Here is a 14,187-nt window from a genome sequence, read left to right as displayed (position 1 = left end):
TTCCCTATTCTTTGATCCTTTACATGATGAGATGAAGCTTACATGCATAACTGAGAAATTGCAAATTTGTAATATGAGAAATTATCCAAAAGTCATTTGGTCCAGAATAAATTGTGAAAAAGTCATCACTGCTAAAGAACAACTTTAAAAAAAAAAATAAACAAAAACTAGGTGTTTGTTTGTTTTAGAAATTAAGAGGTAAAAGATACTAGCCCAGATTAGGTGGCAAGGAAGCAAAATGGTTGCCTGTCTTTAAAGGCTTAAAGAAAAGATAGTTTTTCCATGAACCCATTCAACTATTATCCCTGAGAGAGGAGAGAAAGTTGAGATAATAATGAGAATGAAGGAGGACAGAGAAGATTGGAGAGTAGTACTAATCCAATTAAACCCCAAATCTATACACTTGAGAACTCATTATTAAGAACAAGAGACCAGATTGCCATGAAAGCAGATCTGGAGAATGGAAAGCTTGTCTCCTGGGAGCAAAGATATTAATGTGGAGTTGAACTTGAAGGAGACTATTGGGAATGAGAAAGAAGCCATAGATTAATTTTCAGATTGTACAAATTACATGACCAGATTCTCATGGATGTGAAATTTTATGCCCAGTAGTAGAAAGTTCCTGAAGCAGAGGTTTACACAATTGTTAGTGCATTCTTCCTTAATTTAGAGTAGGGGGACAAAAATGTAGGGTGCTGAGATTTTCAGACATCTTCAGAAATTGTGTTAGAAGGAAAGTTAAGGGTTGTTAATCAAAACAAAGCATTTATGAGTAAAAGAGCATTTCTCAAGGTATGAATACTCCCTTCCTGGGCACCTTCCCTTTTGACCCAGATAGCTACTGAGAAAGCAAATTATTATAAATTGTGTTTTGAGTGTCTTATCATTGAATCACATTTAGGGTTAATACATGTTTATGATCTTGGAGTAAGGAAGGAATGTTGGCCTCCTCGTCATAGGATAGGGTTAAGAACCCACACGAGAATCATCTGGCTGCTTTTAAACCACACCTTCCTTTCCTTTTCCTTCTTCCTCTCCCCACTTATCTTAAGAAATAGACTTAAATATTCATCAGTTTTGCACCATTAGTGTTGTGTGTCCCTTTCTCTGTGGCTGTGGCATGTTCCAGTGGGGTGAAATTTTAAAGGACGGAAATTTCCAGTGTTGGGCACGTGCTGAATAGACTTTTCAGGGCCAAATGAATTTTTTTTTATGGGAGTGACAGGTTTTGTGAACAACTGGGTTTAACCCAAGTTATTTGATTCCAAGTTAAATGAGCTTGATTCAGTTGTGCTTATGTAACTGTCAGCAATAGGCAAAGCCTCAGCTGGTAATTACACATCATTTATGTGTGTAGGACAGCCATTCTTCAGACATTTGTATTATTTTCATTGACTGTCTCAAAGAACTAGTTATAAGGGTTTTTCTATTATTATTTGCATGAAATTGTCAGAATGGAGTGACACCTAAAGTAAGAGATTTGGAACCAAAACCCTTACTTTAAAGTTTAAAGTGACTGTTCCTAGTCCAGTCTTCCAATCTCCGCACTGTGTTTTTATGTCATGTTTTTAAGGTCATGGGGAAAAAATACAGTTTTTGTTTACATGCCATAGTCCCTTGGGGTCCTTCTTCATAATTATTTTAACTATTCTTTAGGGGAAAACAAGCTCATCCATTTTTAAACTAGTTCTGTACATCTACCTCTGTAAATGGAAGAATTTTTGTTGAGAATGAGGCTGCAATCCATGTGAACTTTATTTCATTGACTTTATTTTGAATAATATATCTAAGGGGAGTCAAGATTAAAAGCTCTAAATAAATATCTTTTATAAACTACAGTAGTGGCAGTTGTTAGGAATCTGCAGTTTAACTTTGAAGTGTGTAATGATAACATAATGTCAGAAGGTTCTGCAAAAGTACATAAAGATCACATAAATGGTTCAGGATTAAAATGTATAAACTGCCTTTCTAATTATTGCTGAAAAGAGCAATTCATAGATGTTAAGCACAATGTTAGACAGCAGTCCTCTTAATTTTCAAAAAAGGAGATGCCTAATTCGTGGCTTTATTTTGTGTGTTTAGGTAGGAGAGGAAGAGGAGATGGGATGAGGAGGCAGGAATTATGTGTTTTGACTCTAGAGAAGAGTTGGAGGTTTAGGAGCTGATATGTGAGTTGTTGCTCATTCTGCATCTTGATAATTGTCCTGTACAATTGTGTTGGGCAGTAAATTTGGGATTACAAGACTAATACTGGCCTGTTTTCCACAGCATTAGAACCCATAAATATAGTATGCTTAATTGAATTTTCATTTGAGAGTGTGAAAATAAAACTTTGATAAACTGAGTTTGGATTAAGGGCACTCCCAATTTGTTTAGCATTTCCCCTGTCTGTAGGTAAAGATATTCCAGCTCAGGGCAAGGAAGGTCTAGTACAAGGCGGCTTCATTATCTCCACCTGTTGCCATGTTGTCGTTTTCCCCTGTTTTCCCTACTGTACTGGCATTGAGGGCATGTCTAGACTTTGCCTAGCAGACTTTGACAGCAGAAAAGGTTTTGGTAGCCGGACTTGTGGGCATCACCAGGCAACTCATTCATTTTGTTTAACTATTAATTTTGAACCAGGAGAGGTGTCTCTTGATTGGGAGACTGTAAGTCAAATGAGGCAGCACAGAATGTCATAAACTCTTGGACTAATGTATGGAGCCATTTGATATAAAAGTATGTCTGGTTTTGTGTTGGGTTTTCTTTGCAGGGGTCCAGTGATGGTGCATTTATGTATTTATTACTAAGGCACATCCATATGACTTTGTTGCTTCTTCATCTCCTGAAATCTTCCTTTTACAGTCACTGAGTCAATGTAGAGGGATGAATAAACAGGTGTGACTGAACATGTCATTCTTCATTTGGCTCCAAATTGACTTGAATGGCCAAAGAAAGCATTCTTACTCTAGGTTGTGGTTTCTCATTTGTATGTGCTTGCAACACTGTCAGAACTCTGAAAAGACGTGGTAGAAGAAATCTGTTGGATTTGTGCCCCTTCTTTAAGTGGTTAAGGAGCTCTGCTGATGTGATACTATACAGGCAGTGTATTCTGTGAAACAGCAGGCCTGGTTCTTCACAGTTCTGAAGCCTCTTGACAACACTCAAGAAGTTTTATGGTCACAGTTCTGGGCTCTGATTATTCATATGTAACTATTTGAGTATTTGAACAGATTGTCTTCTGAGCAAGCTCTTTTGTTTATTTATAAATAGGTAATGCATTAAAATGCTTATTGCGTAGCTTGTGCTGTGAATACTGATCTTAGAATATTCAACTGTAGTCCCTAAAATGTTCTAATAAGATCCAGATAAAGGGTGTGCCTGCATGTATATCTGATTTGCAAGCAACCAGTATCAATGATTACGGGTTTATTTATTTATTTTCCTTTCTCCCAGACCACTTTTAATAGTGGAACAGTACATTCTGTGCTGCTGGTTCTCCTGGGAGGGATTACAGACACATCCATGAAGCGTAATGGCTTATGTTCAGTCAGGGAAGAATGACATTCAGTTTGTGAAGTTGAACTATACAGAAATCTAGGGCATCCCTTTCTCTTGGAGCTGGTCTATTCTGTGAGCACAAATGGCAGCTGTGTTCCTGCTGTGGCTTGTGCTGGCAATGCAGACAGAATTGACCCAGAATACGCTCTGGCATAAATCAGTTCCAAGCTGAGGGGATCTCCTTTTTCAAAGCTGTGTTACTCTTTTCATGACTGCTCTGTTATGGCTCTCCGTGAGAGACAATATGGTTCACTTGCTTGGGGAAAGAAGGAATGTAGCTATTTGTCATGTAATGCTAAATTAATTTGTTATTTCTTATATATTTTTTTTAGCCTGTTGCTTCAGGCATGAATTTTGTCCTATACCTCCAAGATATTTTCAGATAAAGGTTTGTGGAGAGGGATGGAGCCAAAGAAGTTCAAGCAAGCTTGAAACTCTATCTGCAATAAATAATGAAGATAATAACAACAACAACAACCGTAAAAATTATGAGTTCAGGAGTTCAGTCAAGCTTGAGATATAGTTTGTTCCATTAATCTTACAGCTTTAGAAAAAAGTAATCAGAACATTATATATCATGCAGTTGGTTTTCAACAGTGTTCCTATCACTGGTTTAGAAATGCACTTAGCATCATTGAAATTTGGGTGAAACAAAGAGAATCTCGTTTTAAAAATTAATCTGTTAATATACAGGCTGTTACTGGGTCATATCTTTTCTAGCTTGCTAACAGTTCTTTTGTTTCACATCAGACAAATCACGTCATAGTGCACTATAAGAGCTCTTCGGTATGTAGTAGTTGTAGTTTAATTTACCCTTTGTTGTAAGTCAAATAATGATTACAAGACAACTTTAAATTTAACCCATAAGGTTTAATATCCTTCTAAAAATAAAGAAACAAAACCTCTATAGCACTCTAACTTAATTAAAACCCTGAAAGACAGACAAGAAAAACACTGTGACTGGATAGTCCTTTTTAACCTTGCTAAATTCTTGGTTTTACCAGCAGTTTCACAGTCTAATAATACTTTAGATAGGAAATGTAGTTTTACACTGGTTTTGAATTTGCCATCTGTTAAATTAATTAAAACATCTTCATCTTTTATAAATTTATAAAACAGGAAAAGCCAAAGTTTGAGCTCAGTATAAACTGTGATACTTGATTAGGAGAAATTATACTAGTTTCCACACTTCTTATGCATTTTTCCATGGTCCTTAGTGTTGCTGTTGTCTCCTTTATTCAAAAACTGACTTCTCTATTAATGCTGGTGCACACTATATCCTGGGTGAGGGGATACCATAAAGTTGTATAATGATGCAACATTATTTCTGTATTTTGCACTACCCTGTTCATTATCTGACCTAATTATTTGTTTGCTGATTTGTTTTGTTTTGTTTGTTTGCTTGTTTGGCTGCAGCTGCAGTTCCGTGCTGTCACTGACCACTAAAAAGTAGCTGCTGTATGAGCTTTCTCAGCTGACAGTTAATTTAGAACCTTGTAAGGTGGGGAAGTGTGGTTGCATTTCCTCTCTTCCTGGCTGTGGTACTCTTTGGATATCAAAACTTGCAGTGTTTGTTCCTGTAGTTCTGGACATATTGAAGCTTTCTGTAGTAAATGCCATCTGCAGATATACTCCCTCACTTTTCATGATATTCAGGGCCGTAACAGTCACAAAATCTCTCCTCTGGACCTTGCGTTGTCAAGGGGAACAAATGAAAGGGGAAACTTGCATTCAGAGTTTAAAGGAGAGTGGTGGCAGGCAAGAATAAGAAAAAGATTTTGATGCTGAGTGAGATAACTGTGGAGGAGACTGATGAGTAGTAAAAATTTTGGAGGTTGAAAAGCTGTGTCAGCTGTGTGGTATCTCTTAACTTACAGTGGTGACTTGACAAGGTTACTTCATTGTCTGGAATACTATCTCAACTAATCTTGTGGAAATGAAATTCTTTGTTCTCAATTAAGCAGGGTGATTGGTGAAGGTCAATTCATCAATGCCTGGAGGTATGCAGAAGACATGTAGATGTGACACTTTGGGACATGGTTTGTTGGTGGACTTTGCAGTGTTAGGCTTACATTTGGACTCAATTATCCTAAAGGTCTTTTCCACCTGAAATGATATTATGACTATCAAAATCAAGCATAGCCCTTCTACTGTGATATATGAGGTGATCAATAAGACAAGAAAATTATTTTTTTTCTGTAGTAGCCTTGAGTCAAGTGGTATCTTGAATGAGTGATTCAGAATATGAGGAGGCTGGATGTTGGAAACATTCTGATTTCTCATGAAATTAGATGTTGGTGTAGCAGATGAACTAGGATAACTTTCTTAACTGTAACATGAATATTGGAAAGCATTCATTCCGTTTAGGAAAGATGCAAAATAAAATGTGAAGAATAATATTTTATTTTCCTAATAACTGAAGGATAAAAAGTTGTTACAGAGTTCAGATTTTAAAAAAATCACTACAGGATTGTTAAGGAAAACTTCCGGGTTACTGCTGAATCTCCTGCAGATGCCTGGTCAGAGTTGTCACTATGAGCACACTTGAACATCTAATGCAAGCTGTGTCTTGACCTCCATAATGAGAGTTTAACCAAGACAGTTTTGAAGCACAGGGAATGGGTCATTTCATCCCATGGAGGCACCTTACAACTGTGGAAGTTAACCAGAAGCTGAATTCTACCTTCTTATGAGGGTGGAGGATTGGTGGAGAATTTTAACAGGTGACAAATCCAGGTGCTTCTGAGTGTAGTAAGATATATACAAGATACATTTATGTACTAAACAAGAGCCTAGTAACAGTATTTTAATATTGAGGGAAAAAAAGTCTTGATTTTAGAAGCTAAGCTTGGATCATTCATGTTAAGGCTTTACTTTAAATTTAAATCACTATGGTTGTAATGAGAGGTAAAAATAGATCAAAAATGCAGGTTTTCTCTTTATTAGATGACAGGTTTGGTTGCCCTAAGGGCAGTAGTTAATAGAATTACTCAGAATTACTGTGACTGAGGAACATGTCTGCAGTATAGATGAGGAATGGCATTTCCTCTGTGTTCAGCCATTTTGGTAGGAGTTTGTATAAGGGAAAAATTGCGGTTTTTACCTAGGAAGACTGGTATATCTCATGCTTCTGGACTTAGACAAAATTTCTATTTATTAGAGAGAATGAGGCTAAGAAGATTGCTAGAGTTCTAAGATAGGTAAAGAACCGATTGAAAGAAAATGGCAGTGGATGGTTTTGAAAGAAAATGCATAAAAAGCCACAAGTAGAGACCTGAATATTAGTTTTGTTTTATCATTAAGTATTTTGAAACATAATCCAAGTATGTTCTGATAAACAAATGAGGGAGATCAGCCACTGAATTCACTGAGGAGCAGAATAATAAAACTGGAAGGATATTTAGTAGTAGAAAATGCAAGGTCATGAATGAGAAATATTGGAGCTGGAGGCTGTTAATTGGAAATGACTGTCAGTCACAATCTAAGGGATTTTTTGGTTTAAAATGCTGTGGAGACTGTTGATGGCATACCTTAACCGAGAAATATGTGAGAGAAATACAAAGTGTTGGTATACTCAGAGCAGACTAAATTCCAAAGGTCTGTGTGTGTGTTTGTAAAAAAATTATTTGTAGTTTGGACTGTTGAATACATAATTCTACAGCAGCTTATGCATGTAGCAAGAAATGTTTCTTGCTGGCTGGTATGCTGTGTATTTATGCAAATGACAACATGTGTGCGACTTTGGAGAAGGTGGTTTGTGACAGAACTGTCAGTGTGCTGATTAAAAAGACATTGTTTTCCTTTTGTTTACACGTTGAAAATAATGTTGTAAGTCTTCTTGTAAGTTCCTGTGTTAGTGTCCCTGTATCCAGGCTTTGTCATCCTTGTGGAGACATAGTTTGAAGCAATAACCATTGCCAGCAGCAATTAACAGAAGAAAGCAAGCTGAGCCTTCCCCGTTTATTGGGATTTAGGGTCTTTTGCTCCATGTGCCACAGGCCAGCTTCAAACTCTTCTAATTTAAACTTACGCTAAATCCACCACAGTCTGAATTCGGATCAGGACATGGAACTGCAGCAGCTTAGTGACACAGATAGATGATCTCCTACTGTCAGTGGATAAAGGGCGGTCATTAATTTTCATTCTCCTGGCCTTTCCCTCAGTGTTTGATGGATCTGGCCAGAAGCTGATGCTTTCTTGGCAGGAGGGAGTGGCAGGGTCCGAAGGAAAGCACTCGTGTGACTTGGCCTTGTCTTAAGTGATCAATCTACAGACTGGCAACAAGCTTGTGGTTTTGAAGCACTGCCAATCATAAAAGGAAATTAAGAAATTGAAAATCATATCTACAACAGGATTTTGTTGTTGCCTCTGCGTCAGCGAGCATATTAGAGATGCTAATTGCTATTCATATTTGGGTAATGCTTATTTGTGTGGGAGGGCAGCACTTTCACAAGACTGAATTCCAGGCTGTGTAATGAACTCCCTTGGGAATGGAGAGCTGCTGTGTATTTTGTGCTTAGAGTTGATGATGGAATTTCTTATATTTTGCATTCTTTAATGTGATAATACAGACACAGGCATATTTAAAAAATAAAAATAAAAATAAAGCAGGGACGGCGGCACTGTGTTGAAATAAATAATCTTCTTTGATATAGCCTGTCTAAAGAAATACTGCAGGGCAAAGAAGGCTCCTAGAGGAGCTGAATTTTTAAGCTTCCTTTGAAACAATATTTCTAATCCATTTGCTACTTGTAGATTTTTTTTCCAGAAAATTACTTGTGTGTTGAACTCAAACTGAGAAAATGAGATTTTAAAGTTTGAAGAAGCTGTGTTATATTTTTATATTATACTTAAGGTTTTAAAACTCATATAAAGCACAAAATTAACATATGTAACCTTATTGCTGAGATGGTTGCTGTGATTTTGGCTGAGAGAAAGAACTTACAGATAAAGCACATCACAAAATTGAAGTCAGAGGCAAAACTTCTGTGAATGCATAGGCCATTAGTTTTATGGTAAGTATGTTTTGGCAAGCACTACACCATGTGCAGTGAGGTACTGTGTTGGGGGAGAATTTTCAAACCCAGTTTTGTGAATCCTAATAATTTGTAAAAGAGGGCAGAGGCCACGTGTTCCAATGGGTATAGTATTGGATTTGGAGCTTGGGAAATGCAGTTCTGTTCTTGTTCCTTAATCTCGATGACCGTAGGTTGAGGGATACCAAGTAAGTTGCCTTATTTTGCAATAAGTAATATTTTCCTGAAAAGTACTTTCAAATTTAATGATGAAAAGTTATAAACATCTGCATAAAGGAAAAACCTCAGTTTTTAACTTAGGATTTTCACTGTAGCTCCTGTCAGCTTCAAAACTGTGTAAAAACCAAAAACCTACCACCACTACCAAAAGAAACTCAACTGAAAATGGAAGTCTAATAATTCTTTTAGCTTTTATTTCGGGCCCAACTGATGTGGACTGCTTGATACAGCACATGTGTGGAGGCAAATGAGTGTTTGATACAGTTGCCTTTATTTGGGTATGCTAAAAATAGTTGATTTCTGAAGAAAAAACTTTATTTGATAGTTGACATTTTTTAAAATTTAAAGATTAAAGTTATTAATACTCTGGTAGGTGATTTGGAGATCTGTCTGTGTAATGCCAAGAGCTGTCACTCTGCTAATGAAATTTTCATCCTGTTTCTTGAATTATTGTGTTAATAATAATGCCCAATTAGAATTAATAACGGCCCTTGCCTCAGGATCAGAAGTGAATGAAAAGTAGCTTCTAATGAAACTTCAGATTTTACTGTTTCTGTGACTAGATATTTTATCTGTTTGTGAGATTAATCTGTGTGGACGCCGTGACCCTTTATTTGTCAGAATTTGTTTCAGTGGAAACTGACTAGTTGGTAGTGATTGGACTGACAGTTTCGAGAGATGATGATGGTTCTCTATTTCCATGTATAGTTTTGAAAGGTGAATGAGCAGTTCTGTTACTGCTCTTATTGCTGCTCTGCCTTTGTTCTTTTATTCACTTGTCTGGTTTTACATTTGGATTGAGCCATCTGATGTAGGACCATGTCATCTTGTGTACTTGCCCAGAATTTAAAACAATGGGGCCTGGTTACTAATTGGAGCTTTTGGGTGCTCACACAATAGAGGTAATTAGTAATAAATGTACAGCTGTAATAGCAAGTAGTGTTCACAGTGGGCAGTGCAATTGCATGGCAGTTAAGTTCCTGTGTTCTGTCTCCAGTGAATGTATTTGAGAAATCATTGCTCTTCTTTCTTTGCCTTTGGGGTGTTGCCCAGAGGCATGTTCTTTATTCTGGTGTAAGTGCTTATCTGCTGATACCTTAATTAACTTCTTAAAATATAAATGGCCATGGTACGTCGAAATAATATTCAGAAATGTACTGATCAGCAGTCTACAAGATTTCTCCATGAATGCCTGTAGTGTTATCTGGAGAAAACTTTAAACTTGACATTAAGCACATGCACTTAAGAGTGAAACAAGCAAACATACAAAAAACCTCAACCAACCAACCAGCCCAAATCCCTCAATAACTGATAAATTCAGTTTCACCAAAACCCTGCCTATCTCTTTTGCTTCTTGCACATTTTTAGTTTTTAGCTGCTCATAGAACACTTCTGTTTGTCAGTCCATCCTTGACCAAATTTTTTCTGTCTTATGTTGGTAGTAATTAGAATTTTGTTAAGTTCTGTTGTTTGGACCACATTCAGAGTTTTAGTTCAGTAGTTTATTAAATTGGGAGGGTAGAGGAGTTTTCAGCCATTCAGCTAACAAAACCTCAAAAAGACTACTTTCAAAATGAGACATATCTGGATCAGTTTAATGTCTTTCCCAAGCAGAGAACTTGTTCAGATTCTAAGTTGGACAGATATATTACCATGAGCCCCAGACAAATGGGTCTACATGAAAGTAATTTACTGTCCTGAGACGAAATTTTTTTCTGTCTTCAAAGTCAGCATGTGCTGTTTCTCAGCATCTCTGAAGTAAGATACAGACTCATAGAAATCATAGAATGATTTGAATTGGAAGGGAACATCCAGATCATCTAGTTGTGAAGGAAGATGGCATGCAGATAGGTGTGCTTAACAAAAACTTTGTTTCCATACAGAATGCCAGTGAAAATTCTCCAGGGGCTTTAAGAGGTCTGTCACATGGACTCATTTGAAGAATTGTAGCCTGGCAGTGTTTGTCCATGTGAAAGGAATATTTAAGTTGTGGGCTGGTTCGACTCCTGTAGCAACTAAGGCCACACAGCCACTTGCTCTCTCCCCCTTGTAGGGAGATGGGGGAGAGAATCAGAAGGGTAAAAGTGAGAAAGCTCAGGGGTTGAGATAAATATAAGGAAAAATAAGGAATTGATTCACTATTTCTCATTGGCAGGCAGGGATTTAGCCATTTCCAGGAAAGCTGGGCTTCATCATTCACAAAGGTGACTTGGGAAGAAAAAACCCATGACTCCAAATGTCTCCTCCTTCCTCCTCTTTTTCCCATTTTTTATTGCTGAGAGCAACATTGTATGGTCTGGGATATTCCCTTGGTCAGTTTACAGGTTTTAAGTGTAAAAAAATCCTTTTAAAATGTTTTTTTAATAGTATCTGTCATGATTATTTGTTTTTAACACTTAATGTAAAAAAAAAAATGATAAGAGATTTTGAGGATATACCTGTAATTATAATATCTTAACACTGCCTTTGCAGGTACATGATGCTGATTGATGGCAAGAATGAAGTTTATATGATTGATAGAGACAATTCCATTTTTCATGTATCCAACCTGGAATTTCCATTTCGTAAAGATCTTCGCACACACCTAACAAACACTCTTCTAGATGGGGTAAGGAGTGTACTGTATAATTATTGTAACAATTAATGTGCTGTTTGCTTTTGTTCATGAACAGGGCCAAATTTTTAGGCCTGGATCAGTGAATCATAGGATTTCAGGAGGAATATAGATTCAGTCACTGGCTGGATGCGGGAATTGCATTTTATAAGAAATTACTTACCTACGGAATGGCATTGATGACTGCTCTGGGGGGAGCTGTTTGTCTTTGAAATAAATCAAGGTATTGAGATGGATGGCATTCTCTGAATATGAGAAAAGACTTGAAGAGAATCTAAAAAAATTATTGCAGAACTTCATCTCTTGCTACATAAAAAAGTAATAGCAAACATGGTCAGTTTTATACAGCTCATGGAAATGATTTTAAAATTTGATAAAATTTGCTTCATCTTTTGCTACACTTTTGTGAATTGATGTCTTTGTTTCTGTTACCTTTATTTTCAGCTGATCTGAATTTTTGAATAATTTGGAAATGGCTTAGTTATATTTGTTTAAGGCTAAAACATTTCTAAATTGCTATGCTAATTTAAATTATGTAAACTTGCTAATGAATTCTTTGAGCCACTTGTAAAACAAGCTGTAAAACATCTGTATTTGTGGTTTGGAGGCTGGACTGGATTACTGGTGGTAAACTTTTCAGAATAGCCACAAGAAGAAATTATTTCTTTCTTGACTGTCCTATTTCATATGACCAAAAGAACTTCATTAGCTCTTACACTAATAGATCAATGCAGTTTCCTATTAAGTTTCAGTAGCATTGGATACTTTCTACATTGCTGTAATTCCTGCTTGATGAAGTATTTTTATACCTGAGATATCTTCCATATTGATCTTCTGAAGCCTAATGCACTTTTCAGATATAGGAGACCATATTGTCTTTATTAACTTGCTTTCCTTTCTCAGGCCCTTGTTCTCAGTATTCTTCTTGAAATGTCACTTCTGTGACTGATCTGTCTTACTGAACACACATTTACATGTGAAGCATGTATAAATTGAATCTGTGAGGATAATTACTGCAAAGAACAATGTACTCAGGGACAGAGAAGCAGCTAATGGAATATTTTTCACCACCTCTACTTCACTGAAAAATTGAGAGCATAATGCAAGAAATGCCATGCTTTCAGCTCAAAAGTGGTTGCACAAGCTGTCATGTCTGGTAGGAGCCTCTTCAGCCAGGCAGCTCCCTAATGATATACATAATATTATTCTTAATGACATACATTAGGTTCCATACTTTTGAGATAAAAAGCCTGGTACTGCTGGTTTTTTCCCCTGCTACTTCTAAGGCTCTTGAGAAAGTAATGACTTGCCAGTGTCCATATGGTGCAATCCTAGGTGTTCTTGAGGGAAATGGGTGCTCTTTCATTTATTTATTTAATTATTTTTTTTCTTTCAAAACAGATGTTTTAGTAAAGGTGGCTGATATGTACATGGTGGAAGACAGGGATATTGAGATAAGTGCATAACGTAGCTGTGGGGCATGGAAGAAGGTCTCTGATCTGGTGTTTTGTGTTCCCAGATTTATTGATTTAAGTCTCTTAAGAATAGCTGAAGTTCTCTCAGGTACCCATAGCATGAACTATAACTTTGCTTAATTTGTTGTTCTGTAAAAGTTTGACTGTTACAGTGCATTTTTGGTGTTTCACTTTATTGGCATAAAATCAGTCTTACTGTGATTGTTTTCCCTCCCACATTTTTTTTTAATAAAGTGAAAAGCAAAATGACATGAAATGAACAAGTACTGATTGACTGAAGTACCCTGAGATAAAATAAAAACCTTTCAATGGATAAATACTTTCCATAGTACAGATTTCTAAATTTGTTTCAGTATGGTCAATTAAATAAAAAGCTGTTGATGGAATATTTTTTTTCAATTGAAATTCCTTTAACAGGTTTGAGGACAAGACTTGCCTATTATTTGAAGTGTCAGAAGAGCTTAACTTTGTAATTGAATATTTGTTTTATGTTGATGCCAAATGAAAATTTCCATGAGTGATCCTTTACTCTAGATATATGCATGATTTATTTTATTTTATTTTTTAAATCTGTGGGAAGAAGTTGGCTTTTTCTCTATTGACATATTTTTCTAGTTTGTGCTTGAAGGGCTGTTGAAGTTAATTCTTTAATTACAGGCTGAAGTAGTTCATACTTGGTGTCCTTGAAGTAGGTTTCTCTCTTTCAGGGAGTGAAAGTATAGAATGAGGTGGCCCAATTGGTATTGCTTTACAGTATTCTTAAAAATATGAGAAAAAAGGAAAGAGAGAACAAAAATATCAGTGCCATGAAGCAAACAACTACTGGTTTTAAAAATACAAAAGATTAGGTAATTCCCCCTAACATTATTTAGAATGACAGTATACATGAAACTTTCATAAAGGCAATTTCCATGCATTCAGGCATCTATTCACTTGCTTTAAGGCCTCTGGTGTAAGCCTTTCATGTCGTTATCTTTGAGAATTTCAGATGCGTTTGTGGTTCACTTCAGACTGAAACTACTTGCAAGCAGTTCTTATGTGACCAGTTACATCTTGGGTGATGACAGATCTCCTGCAACACTGTGCTCATCTCCAGCTCTTCAGTTGCAATTGTTTTCCTGTCATGGAAGAAAGTTTTCTGCAAAGCTCATTAAAGCTAATTTGTCACCTGCAGGTGACTAGTGTGACTTATGCCTTTAGAATCCAAGTGTTTTGCATCCACTGAGAGAATGCATAGAGTTTTGTTCAAATGTTTTGGCTGTCATGCAAAAAAACTAAATAGCTATTTTCAGGAGCTTTCTCG

The 14,187-nt window shown here is 36.5% G+C and overlaps 1 protein-coding gene across 2 annotated transcripts in view; it reads left to right on the top strand.

Moving 5' to 3' along the window:
* RNGTT (RNA guanylyltransferase and 5'-phosphatase) overlaps nt 1-14,187 on the top strand; it is a 166,918-nt gene that overhangs the window by 25,882 nt on the left and 126,849 nt on the right. For both annotated transcript variants that reach the window (XM_017742904.1, XM_008640252.2), the window contains exon 8: nt 11,268-11,403. In XM_017742904.1, the coding sequence (XP_017598393.1) occupies nt 11,268-11,403 (136 nt within the window). The remainder of the gene's footprint in view (nt 1-11,267; nt 11,404-14,187) is intronic.

The sequence above is a fragment of the Corvus brachyrhynchos genome, unplaced genomic scaffold, assembly GCF_000691975.1.
Source record: "Corvus brachyrhynchos isolate BGI_N302 unplaced genomic scaffold, ASM69197v1 scaffold87, whole genome shotgun sequence".
In the NCBI taxonomy this organism is placed as follows: Eukaryota; Metazoa; Chordata; class Aves; order Passeriformes; family Corvidae; genus Corvus; species Corvus brachyrhynchos.
The sequence above is the reverse complement of the archived record's forward strand: the minus strand, read 5'-3'. Positions and strand labels throughout refer to the sequence as shown.